The sequence below is a fragment of the Symphalangus syndactylus genome, chromosome 9 (genome assembly GCF_028878055.3).
Source record: "Symphalangus syndactylus isolate Jambi chromosome 9, NHGRI_mSymSyn1-v2.1_pri, whole genome shotgun sequence".
NCBI classification, from domain to species: domain Eukaryota; kingdom Metazoa; phylum Chordata; class Mammalia; order Primates; family Hylobatidae; genus Symphalangus; species Symphalangus syndactylus.
In genome coordinates this window covers 92,085,335-92,099,242 of record NC_072431.2, presented here as the reverse complement: position 1 = coordinate 92,099,242, position 13,908 = coordinate 92,085,335, and the positions used below count along the sequence as shown (strand labels likewise).

Here is a 13,908-nt window from a genome sequence, read left to right as displayed (position 1 = left end):
TAACCAAAAAAGATGATTCAATAAATATAATCAGAAGTGATAAAGATGACATTACAACTGATACCTCAGAAATACAAAAAATCATCAGACACTATTATGAATATCTCTGTGTACAAATTAGAAAACCTAAAGGAAATGAATAAACTCCCAGAAACATAAAACCTACCAAGATTGAACCAGGAAGAAACAGAAAACCTGAACAGACCAATAATGAGTAATGAAACTGCATCAGTAATAAAAAATCTACCAACAACATAAAAGGCCCAGCATCAGATCGAATTCACAGTAGAATTTCACCAGATGTATAAAGATGACCTAGTAACAATTTTACTAAAACTATTCCAAAAAAAAAATCAAGGAGGAGGGATTCCTCCCTACCTCATTCTACAAAACCAGTATCATTCTGCTACCAAAATCTGGCAAGGACATAACAAAGAAAGAAAACTATATGCCAACATTCTTAATGAACATAGATGCAAAAATCCCCAACCAAATACTAGCAGCTGAATCTCACAGCCTATCAAAGACATAATCCACCATGATCAAGTGGGTTTTACTTCAGGGATTCAAAGATTGTTCAACATACATAAATCAATAAATGTGATTCACTACATAGACAGAATTTAAAACAAAAACCATATGATCATCTCAATAGATGCAATTTTTAAAAACATATCTAACATCCCTTCATCATAAAAACCCCCAACAAATCGGGCATCGTAGAAACATACCTTAAAATAATAAGAGCCATCTATGACAAACTCACAGCCAACATTGTACTGAATGGGAAAAAGTTGAACGCATTCCTCCTATGAACTAGAACAAGATAAGGATGTCTACTCTCCCTACTGCTATTCAAAAAAGTACTGGAAATCGCAGCCAGAGCAATGAGTCAAGAGAAAGAAATAAAAGGCATCCAAATTGGAAAAGAGGAAGTCAAATTATCTCTGTTCACCAACAATGTTATCTTACACTCAGAAAACACTAAAGATTCCTCCAAAAGACTCGTAGACTTGACAAATGACTTCAGTGAAGTTTCAGGATACAAAATTAATGTACAAAAATCAGTTGCATTTCTATACGCCCAAAACACTCAAGCTAAGAACCAAATCAAGAAACCAATCTTACTTATAATAGCCACAATAAAAATAAAATATTTAGGAATACATTTAGCCAAAATAAAAATAAAATATTTAGGAATACATTTGGCCGGGCGCGGTGGCTCACGCCTGTAATCCCAGCACTTTGGGAGGCCGAGTCGGGCGGATCATGAGGTCAGGAGATCGAGACCATCCTGGCTAACACGGTGAAACCCCGTCTCTACTAAAAATACAAAAAAAAAAAAAAAAAAGGAATACATTTAGCCAAAATAAAAATAAAATATTTAGGAATACATTTAGCCAAAATAAAAATAAAATATTTAGGAATACATTTAACCAAGGAAGTGAATGACCTCTACAAGGAGAGCTACAAAACATTGATGAAAGAAATAACAGATGACACAAACAAATGGAAAAAGATTCCATGCCCAAGGATTGGAAGAATCAACATCATTAAAATGACCATACTGTGCAAAGCATTCTATAGGTTCAATGTAATTCCTATTAAACTACCAATATCATCTTTCACATAATTAGAAAAAATTATTCTAAAATTCATATGAAACCAAAATGAGCCCAAATAGCCAAAGCAACCCTAAGTGAAAAAAACAAAGCTGGAGGCATCACATTACTTGATGTCAAACTATACTACAAGGATATAGTAACCAAAACAGCATGGTACTAGACATATGGTAGCAATACAAAAAAAAATCGGAACCAAATAGAAATAAAGCCACATATTATAACGAATTGATCTTCAACAAAGTTTACAAAAATAAACAATGGGAAAATGACATCCTATTCAATAAATGATCCTGGAAAAATTGGCTAGCCATATTTAGGAGAATGAAAGTGGACTCCTATCTCTCATCATATACAAAAATTAACTCAAGGTGGATTAAAGATTTAAGTGTAATACCTGAAACTACAAAAAATCCTAAAGGAAAACCTAGGAAAAACTCTTCTGGACATTGGCCCTGGGAGAGAATTTATGTCTAAGACCTCAAAAGCAAATGTAACAAAAACAAAAATAGACAATGAGGCTTAATTAAACTAGAGAACTTCTGCACAGCAAAATAAACTATCAGCAGAATAAAGAGAAAATCTACACAATGGGAGAAAATATGTGTAATCTGTGCATTTGACAAAGGACTAATTCCCGAATCTAAAAGAAACTCAAACAAATCTACAGGAAAAAACAAATAACTCTACTTAAAAATGGGCAAAGGACATAAACAGACATTTCTCAATAAAAGACATACAAGCAGCCAACAAACACATGAAAAAATGCTCAACATCAATAATTATCAGAAAAATGCAAACCAAAACCACAATGAGATACCCTATCAGTCAGAATGGCTATTATTAAAAAGTCCAAAAATAACATATATTGGCAAGTATGTGGAAAAAAAGGAATACTTATACACTCCTGGTAGCAAGGTAAATAAGTAAAACCCCTACAGAAACAGTATGGAGACTCCTCAAAGAAGTAAAAACCAAACTACCACTTGATCCAGCAATTTCACTACTGGGTATATACCCAAAGGAAAAAATATCATTGTATCAAAAAGACATCTACACTCATATGTTTATGGCAGCGTTATTCACAGTAGCAAGGTTGTGGAATCAACCTAAGTGTCTATAAACAGATGAATGGATACAGAAGATGTGGTATATATATATATACACAATGTAATTCAGCCATAAAATGAATAAAAATCATATCCTTTGCAGCAACATGGATGGAACCAAAGGCCATTATCCTAAGTGAAATAATTTAGAAACATAAAATCCAATACCACATGTTCTCACTTTAAAGTGGGAACTAACCAGTGGATACACATGGACATAAAGATGGAAATAATAGGCACTGGAGGCTCCAAAAGTTGAGACGGAGAGGAGGCTGAAGGTTGGAAAATTATCTATTGGGTATAAAGTTCACTATTTGGGTGATAGGTTTAATAGAAGCCCAAATCTTACCATTGCACAACATAACCATATAATAAGCCTGCACATGTACCCTCTGGATCTAAAATAAAATTTAAAAATTTTAAATTAAAAAAATTAAAAATTAAATATACACTATGGTAAATTCTACAAGCCATAAGTACAGAATAAAACATACATATTTTGAATTTTAGCCAAATGATATTCTTCCATGGCTATGGAACACTTTATACTACAATTGGAGAACAGCCATCTTCCTGGCATTTGCTCTTACAGAGACATTTGACTACAGGACCGCTGAATTCAAGGCTTACTGATTTACCCCAAAGATGGAGAATAATAATTCTGATTCTGATTCGTAAACAGGTTTCTGCTTGACAGTTTTGATATATGCACATTCTGTAGACTGTGGGGGAAGTGGACATTTATCATGAATTTGCAATTTTCCAGACTCTATCTCAGGGGGTTTACATTTATTATACGTTATTCTTCTAACAACCCTATTAAATACTCCCCCATTTTCAAGAAAAATTAACTAGTACTTCGAGTTTAAATAATTCACCTAGTCAGTAAACAAGGACTGAAACAGTTTGTCTAACTCTAAATTCTGTGTTTTCTCATACCATCCCATAACCAAGAAGACCACACACCTCTCAAGTAAGGGAGTTCCACAGAAATTCTGAGACCTCCTAAATAACCTTTGGTTCCCAAGTGATGTTTGACAAAGAATGTGAGTGTATTCTTATAAACAGTAGATACATTCACTTAAATTGTTGGAATGCTACTCTTTAAAGTGAGATGCATGGATTATAAAGTTTTTTCTTTATTCATGTACACATACTATCCAGGCACCAAAGCAAACATATCACAAAATCCCTCTTAATCAATAGTGAATTATACAACAAAAAGATATCAAGAAGAGGTTGGTTTGATAGAATTTCTCTACATTACTTTTGCTTACATTATTATTCTACAGTATTTTGTCCTGTAATTGTCCTATAGATTTCATTTTGTCTTGTAGATTTCATTGTTAAGATATGCACAGGCTGGAAAAGTGGAAAAGATGACCAGTTGATCCATGGCACTACAGAACTACAACTGAGAACATTTAGAAGTTGGACATTTTGACTTTCATGGATAGCTATGTTCACAAGTTAGAGATTAATCTGATCCCATGGGTGGAAGGACCATAGGGCCCAGTGTTCTCATTTTACAAGGGAGGAACTATTATAAAGTAGAAGCGGCACTAGAGATAGACTAGAAATTGGGTTTTAGTTTTGACTCTTCCACTAATTCGCTATAGAGCTGGAGGAAGTCCCTTTGGGCCTGGCTGTGTAAACTCATGGGGAAAAGTAACAAAGGAAGATAAATACAGCGGGAATCCTGGCTGCAGAGCACCATTGCCTTTTCTTGCCCATCTCTAATTCTAGATCCAATTTGAGCTATTGACTTGTCTGAAGATCCTTGGCATTTTAATGAAAATATAGCATTTCTTCAGAATCCATTTTAAAGAGAAGCCCAAAAGGGAGGTAGGGTATCCAGATCCTCATTATGGCCCCAAATAGAAGATGACTGGACTATGGCACAGGCTGGTGACTGGTAAATCTCTTCACATGAACTATATTTAAAACAATTCAGGTCATAATTTTCCTTCAGTGTGATGGTAGGGGCAAGCTCTCTCATGGTACCCCGGGTCCCTAGTAGCGTTCCTTTCAAAGCTGGCACTTGGTATCGCAAATTTCATTTGAAACATTTCTGTGCTTCCTTTCTAATAAAGGAATTTAGTGGTGTCCCCCTCACAACCTTCAGCTCAATCATCTTTTTCAGTCTGCTTTCCTGGTATTGCCTGCAGTCCCATCATGAACCCTCAGCAGCCGGGTCCCAGAGCAACTCAACTGCAGGCAGCACTGTTGCCATGGCAATGTCTGTTAGAACTAGCTCCATCACTTCCTTTAAAAATTAAAGTCTTCTACACAGATCTCAAAGTTAATGAGTTTTTGGTTAATTTGGCCTTTAAGTTTGTGTCAGAATATCCAATAATAATACAGATCAGTATTTAAAGTTTTAATTAGTGATTTATCAGCAACGTGTAGGGGAGAAGTGGATAGGAAAAGAGGACTTATCTTTTAATGCAAACGTAAATACCATGTATTGTTCTCTCTCAGAGATGAGGAGATGAGCACATACTAGTTTTTGGAGCAGCCACCATGGACAGCTTCAATGGGGATTGCAAACAGTTTGTTAAAGAGGTTGCTTAACAAAGACAACTTTACGGTACAATAAGCATTTTCCCATGGCTGGCTATGTCATCTTGAATGACATGTAAAGTGTCTGCTGTTACTGCTCAAACTGCCTTCTCCTAAGCAAGCCCAGGCTCAGGTTGGCAGATGGCAGAAGGAAGGCTGCCAGACACACCCAGAGACTAGACTGAGAAACAGTGATCTGCAAATCACCTGAATGTCATTACACTTTGTTGGCAAAACTCTCAAACCTGACCCTGTCAAGCACGACATATATCTCACCGTGCAACCTGGGACCCAACCCAGATGGCAGTGTGGGGCCTGAAGCTTGAGGAGGGGTAGGTAGCTGAAAGTCGCACTTGGAAGGCCCGACTGCCAACCTTTGAGTTCACTGCCTTTGAACTGGCCATGGCATTAGTAAGTAAAAGCGACTCCACAATGATATGTCATCCCAATGGCCTAGCAAACAGAGGCTGGAAAAAAGCCATAAACACAAGGTGCTCTTGTTACTACAAGGAATTTTTAAAGTAATACATTTTGATTTTGGGGAGCAGGAAGAGGTTATCACGTACAACCCTTTTAAAGGAGGAACGAGAAAACTGGCACAGAGGGTAAAATGATTTCCCTAAGGCCACCTCACTGGTTGACCATGCATTCAGTTCCCCATATTCCTAATTCAAGGTCTTTCAAATACATCCCCTTTGAAATTTGCTTTGCAGCCAAAGAAAAAGTGTAGGATTAGGACACACATTACCTCTGAGAAGTTCAAGGTTGAGGCTGCACAGAGTTTCTGTTTCATTTCAACTCCTCAGCCACAAACCAGGAACATCCATCAAGTCTAAGCATTCATTGTTGGAAGTCTTTGTGTCAGCTTCGACCCTAAGTTGTGACCCTAACGGGTTTAGTTAGATGTGATACAAGATGTGTTGATAAATATATTTTTACAAAACCTCCTCTTTTTAAAAGCATCTGGAGTAGTCAGGAGATAGACAGCTATGGATTAAAATACCAGGATTTGAATCACATGTCACTACTTTCTAGGTGTGCGATCTTGGTTAATCAATCAATCTCTTTGTGTCCGTTTTCTTAATCTGTAAAATGAAGGTCCTGATGCCTAAATAATCCTATTTCATAGGACTGCTGTGAGAGAATGCATGATAATGCTAGTGCTCCCTAGCATCTCTTATCACAGTATGGCCTTCTTTACTATCACCTTACTCTCTTTGATCGTACTCCTTCACTTCAGGACACACACAGTCGTCCTCAAAGGCAGTATCTGAGGTGCTTGAGCACTGATGCTGGAATACAAGGCAACATGCTGGGGAAAAGGAAGGGATCTCTGATCTCAAATCAAGCACTTTTTCCTGATCATATTTAGGGTTCCAGCTCATGTCTATGGAGGGCTAGCAGGAGGGACTCATGCAAGGGCCTTTCTATCCTGGAGGTGAGGGATGGACAGAACAGGAACAGGCAAGAAGTGGATGAGAACTCAGCACACATGGTCTAGGGGGTTGGTTCCATATTATCCATGGACTAAACAAATCCCAACACTGCCACCGGTAGGGGAAGAGGGGTGAGCCAGTAAGTAGAACACATCTGTAAGGCTCTTGTAGGTCTAAATTCTGAGTTCTGGGGTGGGACTGGGCTTCATATTGGGGTGGGGCTTTATTATCTCAACAGAGTTGTCTTTTTAACATCTGAATGGGTCTGGTCTTACATAGGCTACCCAATTATGTTGATGACCAGGAATGGTTTCAATGAGGGATTATGAATTGGGCCCAATACATATTCAGAAGAGAGAATAGGAGTTTCTTATCCTGAAGCTAATGATAACTAGTCATATTAAATACATCAAGCTAAAGCTCTAGATTTAGTATGTGACAAAAAGTATACACCAAGGCAGACACAAAACCATCTTACAATCATGTGTTGTATGATTCCACTTATATCAGCTCTCTAGAATAGATAAATCCACAGCAGATTGGCAGGTACCAAGGGCCTGGGGAGGGGAAGATGGGAGTCACTGCTTAATGGCTATGGGGCTGTGATTTGAGGTGATGAAAATGTTTTGGAACGAGATAGAGGTGATGATTGTACAACACTGTGAATGTACTAAGTGCCACTTAATTGTTCACTTGAAAATGGTTAATTTTATTTTATGTGAATTTCATCTCAGAAGAAAAGTACATGCCAAAAGCAATACTTAAAAGTCACTGGGCATCTGTCACCTCAAAATGGCTTCTCAATAGTGGAAGAACAACCCGAATCCTGAGTTCATGTTCACATAGATTTATAACAACACTCTGAATAAACAATGACATTTAAAAAGTCTCACTTGGGCCTGTTGGAGATGGGGCTTTGGAAATCACACTCCAGAAGGCAGGGAAGATGGTGTGTGTATGCCGCTACTAGCAGTTGGTAGGTGGTTAATGAATACTTAATATCAGCCACATCTGAAAACCACAGTGGCTCCATATTTCCGAGATGGCCACCTACAAACCCAGATCAACCTGCTCTGTGAGGTTGGGGGAACTGATCACTGTGTTGTTACTTTCACTTTATTCTTGGCTAACTTTATCTCTTCCCTATGACTTCCTGCAAAGACAGAAAGATCTAGGTTCAGTTACTTGTATCAGATTTGGATGTATCATGTTTGTAGATCATCTGCCCTTCTTTTTCCTTCTACAACCACACTGAAGGAGGATGCAGCTGAGAGGGCACTGCCAGTTCTCTGAATATTCACATCTCCTGGGCAATGAAGATAGAAAAATTCCCTATTCATTCACTGAGTATGAAGGTACCTAGAAAAGGGAAAGTCTTCTTAGAAAGGACGAAGAATTTTGATGGGACACAGCTTGCTTGGGAACCACATGGAAATTTGTGTTGATGGAGATCTAACACGGACTGGGTTCCTTGCCATTTCTGACATGAGGCAACACTGGAAGAGGGGGCTGTTATTCTTTGCCTCTGCTGCTTTCTCCTCCCCAGAGTACATATTTCACCTGCTTCTGCTTATTTGCTTCTCACCAACTTTTCATGATGATGATAACAATAATGATATCACCAAACTGTCATTAGCTAATAACCTCTGCATGGCAGATGCTGAAACTGACAACATGTATTATTTCTAAGCCCTCATAGGAAATTTTTAAGGTGATTATTATTAACTCCATTTTATATTTGAGGTAAGTGGGGCTTAGGTGTTACAGAGCTGTGGGGCAGAATGAAAAAACTTGACATTGCTTTTGATCATAAAAACTGGCTTGCTTTTCCTGAATATAAAAAAGCCAAAGTATCTGAATGAAAAAAAATGAGAAGGAAAATGACCATATACATATTTGTACTTTAAGAAATCAAACTGCAGCCCCTTTAAGGACCCCAAGACCACAGTGTCAACCAACTAACAAATCAATGACTTAGAATTTGATGGGCATGGATTATGCACTCTGCTGTGTACTTGGTATCATGAACAAGAGAGAAACAGACACTTGTTTAGTTTGGGGGGCATTGAAAATGTAACTATTTGCTAATGGGAATATAGTCAAACTCAGAAAATAGAAAATAACCAATTCTGTGATTTTTTTTTCTAAGAAAGGTAAACAGGAACATCCATCTCCAAGGTTCTCATAAAAAAAAGAAAAATATATACATATGTATGTTTCTTGACATCTTAAAGCATGCTTCAGTGCGAGCACTTGGAGTTGGAAGATATTCTATGTTAATAAGGGCAGACAATAATTCAAGCTTCCTGGCTTCCTCTGTCTTCAATGTCTTCCTCTGACATACTGGGAGATCATATCTATAGGCACAGGGGAAACGACAGCTCTCATGTTTACTCTGCAAAAGGAGAAAACCCAAATGCTGTTTCCCATGAACATGAGTGTCACTGAAGGACACCTCAACCTCTGTGTAATGTGCATCTCAACCACCAGTCTGTGGAAACTCGGAGGCAGGAGCCATATCTATTTACCACATCCCTGGATTCTCCAGATCCAGAACAGAGCCTGACACCTACAGAGGACTCAAATATATCTGTCAACTGAGTAAAAGAGGAAGTGAGCACATGCATTCTGTTCAGACAGAAATATTCTAGCAAGATGAAGTTGATAGACTATAGTCTGGCAATTCTGATATGTATATATTTGTTGGTTTAAATTGGTCTTGACAAGTTAAGTGGTAAAATTTTTAAAAAACAAAACACAGCAAAAACCAAAGTTGTCCCCAGAATAGTGGGTCAATAATGTTTCATAATCCAGGATTCCCCAACAATTCTAAAAACGTCTTTACCACAGTCTTCCTTACATTTATATGTTCTAAAAACTATGCTAACTCTAAATTTAATTACACGGCATTATTTTGAAAAAATAACAGGCACAAAAGAACACTGGTATAATTCACATCATTTAAGCAAAATACAGGCACTGACAGAAATTTAGAGAAAATTAGAAGGGGCCTCTTTAGAAAAAAATGGAATAAATGTGGGTAAAAATCTAACCATAATTAGTTGTAACCAAATAATACATTATGAATTGGCTCTGTGCTCATTTTTACCTGCTTTGCAACCTCATTCTCTAACATATACTGAAACGAATATTGAAATCATATTGAATTTTTTTTTTTTTTTGAGATAGAGTCTCACTCTGTCGCCCTGGTTGGAGTGCAATGGTTAAGATCTCGGCTCACTGCAACCTCTGCCTCCCAGGTTCAAGCGATTCTCCTGCCTCAGCCTCCCAAGTAGCTGGGATTACAAGCACCTGCCATCATGCCAGGCTAATTTTTGTATTTTTGTAGAGATGGGGTTTCACCATGTTGGCCAGGCTGGTCTTGAACTCCTGACCTCATGTGATTTGCCCGCCTTGCCCTCCCAAAGTGCTGAGATTACAGGTGTGAGCCACCACACCTGGCCCCAAATCATTTTTTTAACAAATATTTTCATTATTTACATAACATAGAAACATCTGGAAAAGGAAAGACAAGAGTGTTGTTTTTTTAAATGCATCCTGTAGACATACTAGTAAAATTTGATGTTGTTGGGAAAAACTGAAGACAATACTAGCTATATGAGAAATAAAACAACAAACAAAAATGTAATAATTAAACTTTTCTTAAAAGCTCTAGGTTTCTTTTGGAAACACCGTTAAAATTTCCCATGTTCGAAATTATACTTGCCTTTTTAAAAAAACAAAACAGAACAATCACAAACTTCATCTCAGATGAAATGCATTCTGTCAAAATCTGAACTAATAATTATGGTGACATTTCAGCAGTGAAAGGGATTACCTCAAAAGGTCATGTCAACTCAATGCTGACTGATGACAGCCACAGCCAGCCAATTAATTAATGCTAGGGACACAATGTGGATTTTTGTTTTTACAATTAAATATCACATATCTAGCAACCTATAGACCTTTCTCCAGAGAAATATAACCCTAATATTGTGTTAGATTATTATGACCAGAAGGAAGAAGCTATAAATCTACTTTAGGAAACAAAAATACATTTTATCTGATTCTTTTTCCTGAGGAGAAGGGAGAATGAGGGGAAAAATTGATTTCATCCAAGTACGTCCATGTTGAAAACATGGAAGGCAGCCACTACTGATGACCATTAGGCAAACCGAATTGCTGTAAACTGTCTCCTCTTAGTTAACATTGTTACTATTATTTTTCAGTCCATATGGAGAAATGAATTTGAATTTTTTCTCTGTGGAAAGCGTGGATCACGCTGTGAGCTCTGCACCTATGATTCTTGCATCACCTGTGGATCTCAGGAAGTGCCTGAATCCTTCATTAGACCGTAAATTGCCTTACATTTTACAAGGAATCAAAATTTTTGATTCTCTACAGTTCACCTATGAGCTTCAGGAGAAAAGGTATTTTCAGAATGAAGCATTCTTCCAAATAGCTGCTTACCCAACATGAGGGAAGCTGGTTTGAGTGATGGTTGGTGCCTGTGCCACAGGGTGTTGAATATTTTTCATATTACCCTTAGCTTAAACAATTATCAAACATATGCATATATATATATAGTAGCTATTACATAGTAGGTACTTAATAATTGGTGGCCACTAATATTGTCCGCTGGAAAACCATAAACCTGGATTCTGAAAAAAACAAAAGCCTACTTAGATCAGTTTGTTGAAATAAGGATGGGTGTGGGAGGTATAGGAACATGACACTCTTAGAAGGGATCATGGAGAATCAACATTCAGCTGTATTGAACACAGTAGCTTGTCTATTCCACATTTCCAATCCATTGCACAACATCCAATGCTGCCCCTGCTCAAACACATGGGCATGATGGCATTAAGCCTTACACTGAATAGTCTTGGGCATAAAATCAATGAACTAGTTTTAAAACATTGGTGAAGATGAAGTCGGTGCTGCTGTTCAAAATAGGGATTTGATGAGAGCATTTTCAGAATCGAAACAATTTCCCTCAAAACCTAAATCAATATCATTTTAACTCCCTGGCATCATCCATATTCCTTTAAAAATAAATTATCTTCTTAATTATAATAGTAGCAAAAAATTAAACTCTATTTTTCCCTTCCTTTGTTATTTAAATAATCTTAAAGCTAAGGTGAGTACACAGATCACCACTGGACACCAAATGAAAAAGCACTATCTGCGTGGACTTGCTGAAATCTCCAGTGAATCTGGGAGTGATCCTGGACACAGCACTCCCTGGTCTAAAGTCCCTGCAAGCAATGCCTCTAGGAGAAATTCAGTCCGGCTTTAAGTATTTTCCATTACTATCTTGCACTATTATTTATTTTTCTACTTGATTAATAAACTGTTGATGTGACAGATGACCTACCATTTTCCCTGTAAAATGACTTAAAGCACCAACAACATGAAGTAAGACTCATTTCTCTAGGTATCTAATCTAAGGAATGTTATTTTCGGTAATAGAGAAATTGTTTTTCCTATTTGTACAGTCTATGAAGAGTAAATGGTACCCTGATTGAAATTATTGGAAAATATTTTTCTGCATTTCATAAATAAATGACTTTTCACTCACCATGGGTATTTTGTACTCTACACTTTCGTGAGTATTACAACGTCCAATTCTACTTGGTAGATATCAGAGCTCAGCTCAGTTTGCAATGTGGTGTTCTTTATGGCTGCATGGATTAGGGTAAGAGCAGGTTTCCAGGCAGACAAATGGATCCCCATCCCAGCACAAGAACAAAACATCCTCAAGGTCCGTATTATTATAAGAGTCATCAGCAGACTTAATTGTGAGCAAATGGTGGTGCACATAGGAATCCTTATAGATTCATGGAGTTGTGATATGGGATTTCAACACCTCATTGGACCTTAACCAACCTACAAAACTAATATTGTAAATAATCAATATGTACACAAAACGAACAAAGTTATTGTTCTGTTTATCACATGCAAGTTCCCTAATAAAGGCACGTTTCCAGCTGTCACAGGTAGAACAAAGCATTAACAGGTCTGATTACTCGCAAGTTCTACAACCCTTCTACTGTGCTATACCTGTGGCTATGTACAGTTTTCTTTAGATCATAAGATCAGTTACCTGGATATCTTCCTTATTAAAAAATGAAAGAGAACAGGAATGAAGGTTATTTGAACCTGGGAGCTACAACAGATATGCAGCATGTTTGGCCCAAGTGAGGCAAAGATGACAGCGATGCATATGGTCATGAGATGAGCATGGCCGTGGCAGCGAGGCAGATGGAGGGTGACAGGGAGGTGGTGCTCACCACTGCCTCCTCCACTGGCTCCTCAGCCCGAGTGTCCATTCCAAGGTCCAGCCCAACGGCAGGTGTGACAGCAGCCAGAGGCTCCTCTGCTTTTGGCTCTGTGGGCGGAGCCTGTTCAGATTCAGCCTTGGAGTGTTTGTTTTGAGGGTTAGAGGGAAAAGATTTAACAGGTAAATAGATAACATTACAGAATACTGGACAATTAAGATTTTCCTTGTCATCCCGTAGGCAATTAGCTTCGTGAAATCCGTGCTGGAGAAAAGCCCCCCATTTGGCATCATAGGCTTCTAGAGAACGGAAAGGACTAGAAATAAAATCTTATTAAGCTTCTGCTTTACCATCATCAAGACTGTCATTTCCCTTGAAGTCAGGCAAGACTTACCGTTTTACCTACCCATTTTACTTACTTGCAACATTTTGACTACCCATTTACCTATGATAGCTATAAGAGTTTCTGCTATTTTCCAGAGAGAGAGAGAGACAGAGAGAGAGAGAGAGAGAGAGACAGGATTCTAGGAGGACCCACAATTATTTGCTAGTGGGAGGGAGTAAGGAAGAAATCACAGGGCACACAGTTCCAGGGCCTTTCAGTTTTATGAATATGCATTGCACCAAAAAAATCAAAGAGTCATTCTAATAGTTAGACTAAAATGCATTCATCTGACCCAACAGGTCACCATGAAGCTAGTGTTTCACTTCCAAGGCTGGGAAGAACAGAATCAGCTACCTGGCTATTCGCTACTACAATCATAGATACTTTACTGCCTTGTAAATTCCTGTTCAGTGCCTTGTTCCCTTTCTCCCTCCAACAAAATCCTTAGTAATGCATTTATTTCATATAATAGTTGTTTAAAGAACCACAGGGCAGTATTCTCCATGGTATCAA

The 13,908-nt window shown here is 37.9% G+C and overlaps 1 protein-coding gene across 3 annotated transcripts in view; it reads right to left on the bottom strand.

Annotated features, from left to right (window-relative positions):
- AMPH (amphiphysin) overlaps positions 1–13,908 on the bottom strand; it is a 250,400-nt gene that overhangs the window by 23,623 nt on the left and 212,869 nt on the right. The window contains exon 17 of one of the 3 annotated variants that reach the window (XM_055293372.2): positions 13,023–13,148. The exons of the other annotated variants lie outside the window; for them this stretch is intronic. Within the exon in view, the coding sequence (XP_055149347.1) occupies positions 13,023–13,148 (126 nt within the window). The remainder of the gene's footprint in view (positions 1–13,022; positions 13,149–13,908) is intronic. 3 annotated transcript variants of the gene reach the window in all.